This window comes from Taudactylus pleione, unplaced genomic scaffold (genome assembly GCF_031769625.1).
Source record: "Taudactylus pleione unplaced genomic scaffold, aTauple2 ptg000113l, whole genome shotgun sequence".
NCBI classification, from domain to species: domain Eukaryota; kingdom Metazoa; phylum Chordata; class Amphibia; order Anura; family Myobatrachidae; genus Taudactylus; species Taudactylus pleione.
The window spans coordinates 2,170,879-2,183,300 of NW_028284515.1; the positions used below are offsets into that span (position 1 = coordinate 2,170,879).

Sequence of the window (12,422 nt, forward strand, 5' to 3'; positions counted from 1 at the left end):
CCAGTGTAAAGTCTCCTGAGTGCCGCTTTGTTTGCTGTGGATTGGATAGAGGGGAGTGATCTCCGCCTCATTGAGGGCACCTGGAGCAAGATATTTGCCCAGCTTGGGGCCTATGGAGTGCCGGGACTTTCTCATGAAAATATATATATATATATATATATGTACACACTCACAAAAGGGCACTCACCAACACCAAGGTTAATTTCACACACACACATACATACATATATAGACCTTAATCCGGCCCTGCTTACTTAGACTGGCCGGTGCTGCCCGGTCACGATGGTGATCCGAGGCAGCATCTACAGGCGCTACATTCGGATCGCTATTGCTGTCAGCAGACATCTGCTTCCTATAGATGCCTCCTGCACTATTGCCACTTCCTTGCGGATGTGCAATACTGTCTGGCCCAATGAATCAAGCCCAATGTCATTATCATAACATAACGCTTACACTAGGCTTGTGGACACACAATAGGCCTAAAAGGTGTATCTAAAGATACTTGCAACTCAAAATAGGTCAATAGACACATAAAATAAATATGCTACATTTTCTATGATGCCCCCTGTACAAAGCTGCCCTAGCTGTCTTACTGGTTACCTTATATATGCTATACCGGCCTTATTGTAAGATTTTTTTTTATTTATTTGCATTCTTTTTATGGATAGCAATCATTGTTTTTTTGTCTGCCCAGTGCTATTACTACAACCCCAGCCGCACTGATGCCCTTATGAAGCATGGCTCATACTATTATGAGAACAGCAATTGGAGTGGAGCAGTGCAGGTCCTTACTGCTGTCATCACACAAGAATTTGGCAATGTAGAGGCCAGGTATGTCTCTCTGGTCGTACTGTGATGAGTGTTCATGCCTATAATTTAGGTGGTTGAAATAAACTGATGCTCTTATAATTTTCTAAGTGTGCTGATAACGGGTTCTGCCATAGGAGATAAGATTATATCAATAAGGCTGGCTTTTATGAAATGGGCACTTCAAGGCAGTCACTTAGTATTGAATCTTCCACTAAGAGAGTTGTCTTTACTGTTACCATTAGGTGGGCAAGGTGATTTCATCCATTTAAATATCACCTGGGGTACAGTGCCTAATTCGTCCACTTTTAGGGGTAAATGTACTAAAGTGAGAGCTTTTAGAAGTGGAAATTCTAGCTATTATCTTCTAGAAGTCGCTAGTTAAATGATAAATAGAATCTGATTGGTTGCTATGGGCAACATCTCCACTTCTAAAAACTCTCACTTTAGTAAATTTACCCCTTAGAGTAATAGTGCATACACATGTAACGATATGCCAGCGATACGATATCGCTGGCAGATCGTACTGCAGCCGCCCTGGTGTGTTGGATGATCTATATAGATCATCCAACACACCAGCAACTATAGCGACCTGCATTCAGCGATCGCGGGTCCCTATAGTAACCTGCTCGATATCGAACAGGTTGTCCAGCTTGCAGGGACAATGGGCGATATCACTATCGCCCATACCTGCCCGCGCATCGCTGGTCAAAGGTAAGTTGGTAGGGTCCATTTAAAAGGATGATTTGATAGATAACGATAATGATATTGTTATCGTTCAAATCGTCCTTTTAAATCGCTACGAGTGTATGCACCATAACTTAGTGGCAGTCAATGATTCACAACATGGAAGTTTCTCTATTGATTTAGAAGTGTCAGCAGATGCTAGGAAGGGAGGAGCTATCTAGAAAAGAAACACACAGTTATAAACTAGTAAAAAAGCTGCCATTCTATTTGTACATAAAGGGTGATTCTGAGTCAGATAGATCTGTGAAAACAAACATATCTCCCGACTTCCTACCGACTGTGCATGCAACTGAATTGCAAAATATGGTGTGTGTATGCATCACACAATGTGTCTGAAGTCGCAATTAGGTGTGTGCATGTCGCATCTTGTGCGAATGGAGACTAATGTGTTTATGGCAGCGATTATCAAGACACACAGAGCTGATGTGCAGCTCGCACCTGGAACGCAGCATGTTTCATCACTGGTGCATCCTGTATTTCAGGTAATATAGAAGACTTATTTACCATAGAGATCAACGTTTTCTATATAACACTTGCTCTAGTTGTGTTCTCCATGATGAGGACACAGCTACCTGATCTAGAGATGTAATTGCTTTGTCTAGAGTCTATCTGACCTCCTTGATAGTAGCTTTGATATGTGAAGCAGCAGTCCTGATGGGTTAGGGTTTCATCATTGATTTAATACAGGCAAATAACATTTCTTTTCAAACTTTATTTTTAATCAATATTCTCATTCCAAAACAGAATTTACCGCGGAAGATCCTACACTAAGCTAGGCCGCTACACTGAGGCAGCAGAAGATTTCTCATCTGTCATTCATTTAGATCCCAAAAACTGGATGGCTTTTTATTACCGGGGCTGCTTGCTGCGTAAATGCTATCCACAGCAGGCACTAAAAGACTACAGCATCTCTGGTAATGGATTTGTCTCCGTTTAATACTAAAAAAATATGACAGCATTTTTTACTACACTTGGATAAAGAGAATAATGGTCAGTTACATTGTAAATAATAAAAAATAATATTTTCTATTAAATAAAACCTGTATGGTAACATATAGAGCTCAGAGGAAGACTGTGTAGCTATGCAGCTGTAAAGTGAAATGTATTATAATAAGTATGGAAGATCATATTACTGAGCAATTGTAATCAGTGAGTGTGGTCATTCTCTGTGTCTATAGACTTCTTGTTAATACTGTACCATAAAACAGTTTTGGGAACTGTGAATATACACGTGGTTTAGTATCGGGTCCAGTATACTATGTCGACATTCATAATGTCGGCATGATAATGTTGACATGGTTGATATGTCGACATGGAACACCATTGAAAATGTTGACATTCAGCATGTCAATACTGATAATGTCGACATGGTCTGAATGATAACACTGTTTTTGGTGGGATGGGTACGGGATGCCAATGTTCGGGATCCCGTCGGTCAAAATCCTGACGCCGGCATCCCATTAGGTTTAGGTTACCGACACCTCCCCATCTCCCTACCCCTAGTGCCTGAACCTAACCTCTCCCCCTAGTGCCTAAACCTAACCACCCCCTCCCTGCACCCTAAACCTAGCACTCGCCCCCCTAGTGCCTAACCCTAACCCTCCCTCCAGTGCCTGAACCTATACTTTCCCCCTAGTGCCTAAACCTAACCTCCCCCTCCCCGCACCCTAAACCTAGTGCTCTAGCCCCTAGTGCCTAACCCTACCCCTTAGCCCTAACACTCCCCAAAACCCTGATACTTACCTTCGGGGATGCCAGCTCCAGGATTCTAACAAGTGTAGGGATTCCTGTGCCAGTATTCTAAGTGCAGGCATCCCCTGTCCTGGGATATTGAACTCAGGGCCGGCGCCCTGTGCAGGTCCAGTGACTGTAGCCCCTGTAGTTGCGCGCGGCCAAAATGGGGCATGGCCTTATTGACATAGACCATGCCCCCTAAATGACGTTATTGGAGGCGTGCCCATAAGGCACGTCTCCCATTAATGTCAGGCTGGGAGCAAGCCCAGCACTACGTCAGTAGCTGGGCTGCCCCCAGCTCTCTCCCTGCACTGAATACGCGTGGCATCCATTCTTCTTCCCAGGGGCTGGCACCGCTGCACAGCTGCGGAGGTGCCCAACATCCCGACAGCCCGCAGAACACTTCTTCCCACGGGACTGTCCCGCTGAAATCGAGAATGGCTGGGAGGGGTGCGCCCTCTATGGGGTAGCGCCCCTGTTTGACCGCTCTGGTCGAACATGCCTCAAGCCGGCCCTGCCTGGACCTATCTCGTTTTTGATATGGGACTAACCCTAATACTAACCCTAACCTTAAGCCTGATACAAATGTCAACATTTGATATGACATTCTAGGGACATAACAACTAAGCGGTGGATTCTAAATCCTGGCGGTTTTGCAACAGCTGATTTGCTGAGGCCAAAACCACACAGAAAACACACTTTAGAACAAATACCAATTCACTGAATAACAAAGCACCATCAATGTTTTAGACCATAGAAAGAATAGAATTGATCAAGTGAGGGTTTTGAAACCTGCTTTAAAATCGCAGCCAAACCCGCCCATACAGTAGATTTTCCTGGGGCAGAGTCTGGGAGAAGCACTACACAGATCACTATGATGTGTACAGACTTTGTTATATTTAAAATTATACAAAGAGTTAAAAATGAAAAAGAAAATGTGTGGGGTTCCCCCTCCAAATACATAATCTGCCCTGGACCTCTGGAGCCTGGTCTGGTGTTGAAAAATTGGGGAAGAAACGGCGAGGTATTCCCCTATCTTCCAATAATTAGCACCAGGCTGAACCAACTGGGGGATAATGTTATAGCAGGTAGGCTCACAGCGTGAGGCGTCCTTGCCCTACTATTAACCAGCCACAAACTGGTCAACCCTGGGCTGGAATTCCTCGGGAAGTGGAGACCCCCCAAAGACAATGGGGTCCCCTCTCCCGAGGGACAACCGGCTCTTCCATGCAGTAGTGATCAAATAGTTAATAATATTGTTCTTTACAGGAGGCATACAAGTCCCAAAAGTGCCAGCATGCCTGGATATGTAGTTGTCCACCTCTAAAAAATATATTAAAAAATAAACTCGCCCACACAGCCCTTGATTTCCATTTTAATACTCACAAAGTAATGAAGATGGTCCTCTTCGGTCCATGTAGCATCCACGAGTCTTTGCAAAAAAACATACAGTGGAACTGCACCTTTGCAGAGTCTCAGGACAGAGTAACAGGTTACTGCTGTTCACTCCATAGAAAGTTAATGGGTAAGCGCTGATTGGCTGAGAGAGGCAACTCCCATGCTCTCAGCCAGTCAGTACTTACATTCCTGTTTGTACAGTGTTGAGTGTATGAGTCAATATGGGGTTTTCCTTTCCTATGCTGTGGTGGGCATGCTTGTTGTGTTACATTCTTGAGTAGCCATACATGCTGTATATTGCCAATCTTAAAATGAGTTTGGACATACTGTGACCAATTAAAAGCAATTTACCACACCGGACAAGTTGTGATTGGCTGCATTGTGGGAAAACACTTGGGTTGACTGTTCTAGTACTCTCTCCCTGTATCCCCAGCATCACAACTCTAGTTGGAGTAGTTATGAACATGTATTAGGGTCTATACTTCCGCATGGATTACATCTTCAAAAGAAAATCGGCATTGGACTGTGGTCCTGATTCTGAGTTGTACACAAACCCGATGGCTTTCACACAACTCCGATGTTTAATGATTGGTGCATGTGCAAGATCTGTACTGCGCATGTGCCGATCACTTACTGCGATGGAGGTCGCAGTCCCCCCTATGCTGCAGCATGGTTGACATGCAGCGGACATTTAGGAGCAAGAACAGGGTATTGCTGCCTGTGTTCTCACAAAACAGGGGGTGTTGTCCCATTTTTTGGGAATGAAGAAGCCATTGTTTTTTTTAAGTAGAATTTACTTAACCAGATTTGGGGTTGTTATTTTAGTGATGAAAGCTTTTACAGGACTTACTACGGTAACAACTTTATCAACCTTATTCTGCTATACTGTGGTAAAGTGCTTCTATAACTGCAACCTCTACAATATTTCTGATGCTGCCAATCAAGGTGGAGATTAAGTTAAGTTTGCGCCTTTTGTCCTCCGTTTCCTATTTCTCAATTCTTTGATGCATCCCATCTGCCTGTATCAAAGCAGCATTATGAAGCTGAGAACCAGAGACTAAACGCGTCAGTGGCTTCTTAGCTCTTCTATGGACAAACATTTTTAAGTGAGTGGAAGAAAGACCAGTAATTGTATCTTTCCTCTTTATTCTCTATTCAGAGTGGAACAATGTGGGAGTCCAACACGGTTCAGGTGACCACCCTATGGATAAATAACTATGTAACACGCTCACAGGCATTTAACTTATTGATTTCTATTCACACTACATAAGCTATCAGGTTGATCCTCAGTTTGATGCATGGAGGACTGTCATGACTGCAGGCATACTATATTTGGAGCTTGGCTAAGCAATTTTTTTTTTTTAGTACTGATGACCTGAATTTCATTATTATACAGTGTTTGATTTTTTCTTTTTACTTTAGCACATACAGCTAAATATACAGTAGTACTGTAAATAAATTATTAATCTCTCTACCAGCATTTGATGTATTTTGACACCCCAGTTATCAGGTCACGCTTATACATATATATAATATCCACAGACCTTCGCACCCCCGGGAGTGCTTTTCTTATATCGTTTATTCTACATAGAGGACCTCATTCAGAGGCGGTCATAAGCGGCCGCTCGGGTCGTACGCCTAACGACAGAGAAACTGAAAAAGGAAGCAATCGCATGGCCGGTCGGTCGCAACCAAAGTGATGCCCATACGTGAAGAATGCACCTCCTCTAGCTAACGAGTGATAGCAGTTAGCGATCTAGTCAATCGTTGTCAGTCGTTGTCAGTTGCAGTATGTTAATTTTCTTCTGATGGTTGCGGCCGCTTGTGTTGTGTTGATGCCCACAAAAAATAAAAAAAATGCATAGAGAAAGCCATCACCATGAAATGTATTTATTCTTATTATTCGCTAATGCAAACGCAGCTGAATCAATTACAAGCCAATTAGCAGTATTATTAGCTTCAACAATCGATTATTAGCTGCTTGCATTGTGTGGCTCAAAATAGAAACATCAATCCTAACATCAGTTACGTTTGATACTATAGATTGTACTGTGTGGCTTGCGGGAGCTCCTACCCTACCTTAAGCTGTACGATCAGCCAGCCCTCTAACCTGCTCGCAGAGTGACGTTTTACTCCCGGCCTTCTATGTCGGTCGTAGCAGGTAATTTACGTATGCCCCTAAAACGCCCTCAAAACGCTGAGGCACGCCTGCGTTTTCAGACCACCACCCCCGTCAACACCCACAAACGGCCTTTCATGTCAATCAACTCTCGGAAGCCACTTCCTGCTCGTAAGCCGTACGATCTACAGCATTTTGGATCGCAAAGTCTCGTATGCACATGCGCACAACTAACCTTGCGCATGCGTGGTTTGGAAACATCGGATGCGTACGACCGAGCGGCTGCTTACGACCGACTCTGAATGAGGTCCAGAGTTTCATAGCAAATATCAACAGTGACAAATATAAAATGAACAAAATAAAGATAAAAGAAGATAAAACAGTGGCATAATGGTATGCAATAAATGCAATACACATAGTAAAAAATAAGAAACAAAGTAGCAAGCAATAAGGATCATGGTTATTTTGAAACCCTTTCCCTATTCACTCATAGGCTATATAACCCCACGCTGAAAGGGCTTAAACTGGATTACACTGTGACAGGGGAGCCCAATTCTGTGATCAACCAAATGTATCTAATGCTGTTGTTTTTTGGGGGGTTTAGTGGGGAAACTCTGCCAATTTGAATTTATTTGTTTGAGTTTTCTCATCCTTATAATAGGGTTTCTAGTGTAAGTTTGGACACGACAGTGCAGTAGAAAGCCCCAGTCAATAGAGGTCACAGTCTATAATGCAGTATACTGTATAATCCATAACAAAGCAAATACGTAAACTGATAAAGAATAGACCAACCTTCTGTTAAAATAAAAGCTCACTTAATTGATACAATGTTAACAGATCACTCAGTTTAACATGAACTTATGATCTGCTCCCTATTTATACAGTGATAACCGCTCTGGTGATTGAGTGTACTAAAAGTGCTTTTAAAATGTCACTACACTAAGAACAATTAAGTCGGGTACACACTAGACGACATGTCATCCGATCCGGCGGATTGGATGACATATCGCCCACATCGGCCAGTGTGTACCAGCTACGTTGCAGGTTCTTCGGGCAATATATAGTCAGCGGGGGCCATGCAGCGGAATGCAGCATGGCCCCCTTCGTCGCTCCTGGCATCGCCAAGTGTGTATGCACTTGCCGATGCCGGGACCCCCGACGGGTCCCGTCGCGGAATGAGATCGTGCTGGGTTCACATCGTTTACTGTGTACCCAGCATTAGATGTATTCTCAGCGCCTATTAAGCACCCTGATTGAAGTTTACAAATTCTTGTATATTACACCCGCTGCTGAGGAAAAACAGGTATTGCCCACATCACTAAGATAAATAGAAATGACCGAAAATCTGCACTGGTGTAATAACTGCTCACGTATATTTGTACAAACAATTACATTTATTTAAAATGCACAAATCCAATAGATAATTCATAAAAAATTGAAATAACCTGAATACATCTAAGCAATGAATATTTAGATGATACAGTTAATTCAAGGTTACTATGTAACAATAAACTTTGGAAGATAGCAATAGCCTTCATGTACTGTAAAGTAGCAGATATGTAGAGTTCAAATTTCACAATAAATTGTTGTAAAAGTTCGTACTATTATTTTGTCTTTAGCACTTACCAAGGGACAGTATTGATGGAAACAAAAGGCCTGAGTCAGCAAGGATTGCTATTATTCTTATACGTACGCAACGCAGTTGCTAATATCAGCGGTGACATGTAAATGTTTGCATTCGCATTGTGATTGCAGCCTAACATAAAGACGCCCACTTCTCCTTACCCACATTCGTACACTTTGACAACATATTGCAACAATCAATAACATCGAGTAACATCAGACCCATATGCACATGTAAGGCAGGTCAGACCTTGCTTACTTCAGCGCACGCTATGAGGCCTCAAGCTGCGTATGGTATCGCAGTGGATAATTTATGCACACCCATGCAATGGCATTGAAACGCACAGGCACGCCTGCGTTAAACCGACCAACCCCCCCGGCAGCGCCCACAAATGGCACTTCCTGTCAATCTCTCTGCCATGGGTCTGTGTAGCCTCTGCGATCGCTGTCCGGATCACAGCATCTGGTTCACGCACGCGTACTGCAATGCATAGGCATTAATCCTGATTGAATGCTTATAAGCAACTGCGTTTCTTGCTGAATCGGGCCCAAAGTCCAGGTGCTTTTTTTTTGTGAACACAGCACTCCAAACACCGGGAGTCCTATCCAGTGTTGAGAGGTCGGGAAGACCGGAGTGTGTCTGGGTGTTAGACACCTGTCAGCGTTCTCTTGTAGGAAGTTGCTGACAGGTGTCTAACACCCAGACACACTCCGGGAAGAGCAGCGGCTGCGCTATTGATGTAAGTGCCCGCCTAGATGTTCCAGCAGAGACATGAGCTGGCTCATACCTACTGTAAAACGTTTTTACAGCTCCTGCCCCTAAGGGCCTGATTCACTACGGATCGCAACTGTGATTACGCATGCAGTATGGCTGCGTTGATATTCTAATCCATTGCAGTCGCTAAGCCATTGCAGCACTACATGAGGATGCCCACCTTACCTTACACACATCTGTAATGTTTAGCAAGGCTACGAAACCATTGGTAACATTGAGTACAATCGCAGCCTCGCACACACCTGCACAAGGTCAGACCTTACTCAGGAATTGCTAACCTCTTTGCATGCTGTGTACGGCATCGCAGTGGATCATTATGCACGCCCATGCAACGACGTTCAAACGCACTGGCACGCCTGTGTTTCGTCGACCACCCCCCAGTCACCACCCACAAACGGCACTTCCTGTCAATCACTGCGATGGGTCTGCATAGTCTCTGCGATCACAGTCCCGATCGCAGCGATTGGTTTGCACACGTGCACTGCGATGCATACGCATGCACAGAACGCAACAATCGGCCGATTGCATGCGTAATCGCAGTTGCGATCCCTAATGAATCAGGCCTAAATCACTTCTATTCTTGATGGGCTCTCTTTTAGTAGGGGCACTGGTTGCTGACACACCCCGTCATGGAATAACTGGACAGCATATTACTGACGGCCCTGGACCTGTTAGAACCAGCCGGTTAATCAGTGTGCGCATCGCAGTTAGCAGCCAGCTTTTGCCGACCGCTCAGCACTGGTTGGGACTCCCGGTGTTTGCAGTGCTGTGTAAAAAGAGCACCTGGACTTTGTTTGCATCAATATTGACCCTTGGTAAGTGCTAAAGACAAAATAATAGCACAAACAATTACAACAATTTATTGTCAAATTAGGACTCTGCATAACTGCAACTTTACATGAACTCTATTATAGGAATCGATACAAAGTTATGTAGTTATCTTCCAAAGTTTATTGTTACATAGTAACCTTGAATTAGTCAATCTAGTAACTGTGCATTGCCCAGATGTAATCAGATTCTTTACATTATTTATGAATTATCTATTGGATGTGTGTATTTTAAATAAATGTCATTTTTTTATACATATATATGTGATTATTACACCAGCACAGATTTTTGATAATTTTTAATTACACTAAGAACAATGCCAGGGTTAAGTTTGGCAGCACGATTGGCATAGTGGTTAGCATTATTGCCTCACGTCAGCCCTGACCACTTCAGTCGTAAGTACAGATGTGAATGAAATGCCTAAGACTCTGCACCAGCAATATTTACGTGCCCTCTGTTCTAGAGCATGCGCACTACAAAATCCATGCCATATGCTCTCTGCAAACAGGCATAAAAGACTTAGGGGTCTATTTACTAAGCAGTTTTAGGAGACAGAGTGAAAAGTGATAAGAAAGTTATAAGGTACCAGCCAATCGGCTCCCAACTGTCATCTCACAGGCTGTTTAAAAATTAAAGTTGGGAGCTGATTGCCTGACACCTTATCACTTTTCACTCTGTCTCCTAACACTGCTTAGTAAATAGACCCCTATATCTTCCCCACAGTGTCGAGTCATTTACCTCCTCCTGCACTTTATATTATATTATTCTTTTATTTATACGGTAACTGTTGGTGTTTGTATGCATGCATTCTCACTGACTGGCAGCAGTTATTGCCTTAGTTTTGTTTCCTGGTATTGAAACTAATGTAAGATTCCATGCTTGTACATTAATTAAATAATAAATCATAATTTTATTATATTCCTGTATGATATTCTGCAGTGCTTCTCCATGATGGATTTGAAAATCTCAATGCCTTCCTCCATCGTGGCGTTCTCTACACTGACCTTGGCCAGTTGTCTGAGGCTGCATTTGACTTTGAACATGTCCTTGCCTTGGATAAGTATGTTAAAACATTAAATGTTAAAGTATGTTAAAATATTTACACAACAGCATACAAATTAATAGTCACACATCTTGATAACTTGATATAAATATTATAGGTAACCTACAAAAGTGCAGAACATGAAAACAGGGAAAAAGACCCAAAAAGGAGGGGCACTCAATTGTCTTGCTGAATAATATATAACTTTTATTTCTAAATATTAAAAATTATTTAAAAAAAATAAACAGACCTACATTAATAAACAATACAATATATACAGTATGGGCAGTGGGCCAAGAGAAAATAAACCAGGATACAAGCACACTTAGAGAATAGAAGTACAAGGAATAAAGTGAATGGTGAATAAGAATATGTGGTGAGGGGAGTATTCCCTGTGAAACAGACAAAAAACTATGGGGCAAGGTGTACAAAAAATAAAGTGATAATGACACTAAAATGCTTGTAGAGTACATGTAAGAGACATGCTGAGTATATAATAAAGCCATGATAGTGCACCTTTATGTAATTAATAGGTAGAAATAATAACCGGTCACCCCTTAATTAGTAGCTGATTTGCAATAAGTTTCTGATTCTCTGTTTCATAGGCAATAGTGAAGAAATCATCAGTATAATGAGTGGTAAAGCCACCATGCATTTAGCAGGTAGGTAAATATAGATATTACCCCAAACCCCCAGCTTTCTTCTGCTGTCCAGGGTGTGTGATATTTCACAGTGAACCCCAGATGAGAGAGCTCACTGAGGGCAATATTGAATCTGCTGTCAGGTTGATTATGACAGGTAAATTGCTCTGATGACTCAGAGCAGAGCAGTATCCTGTAACCATACCCCAATGAAAGTGCATGAGCAAATAGTATAAGGTAGGTAGTAGCAGCTAGTCATATAACCAAAATAAAAATAATAGAATAATAGAACTGCATTACAGAGGTCAGAAGCAATGAGGAAGGTGACCCGTCAGACAGTGATGAGGGAACTCCTCAATTGCGCACAGACACGCGTTTCGCCTGAAGACTTGTTCACTTGATAGCTGTTCACACAACACATTGGGTATTACAGACTATGTGTGTGCTAAAGTACAATTAAATGTAAATTCTGTATACATAATTAATTTCATTAATTATTTAGTGGAACAAAACCAGATTGAGATTGTAATTTATATATGTTGTGTTCTACAGTATAGAAGATTTGCGTAAAGTTTTTTTCTACGTACTGAAGACTACAACTGCTTTGCTTTACACAGACATTGCTTGTCTTTCTCATTTTGGTTGTTTCTGTAGTTATAACCAACATTTTTACATGATCGTGTGAGAGTTTTTTTTATTTTTTAGTTG

General features: G+C 42.3%; 1 protein-coding gene across 2 annotated transcripts in view; it reads left to right on the plus strand.

The window, feature by feature from the left end:
- Positions 1–12,422, plus strand: part of TTC6 (tetratricopeptide repeat domain 6) — a 297,795-nt gene that overhangs the window by 177,489 nt on the left and 107,884 nt on the right. For both annotated transcript variants that reach the window (XM_088471191.1, XM_088471190.1), the window contains 3 exons: positions 695–831; positions 2,299–2,468; positions 10,971–11,091. In XM_088471191.1, the coding sequence (XP_088327317.1) occupies positions 695–831; positions 2,299–2,468; positions 10,971–11,091 (428 nt within the window). The remainder of the gene's footprint in view (positions 1–694; positions 832–2,298; positions 2,469–10,970; positions 11,092–12,422) is intronic.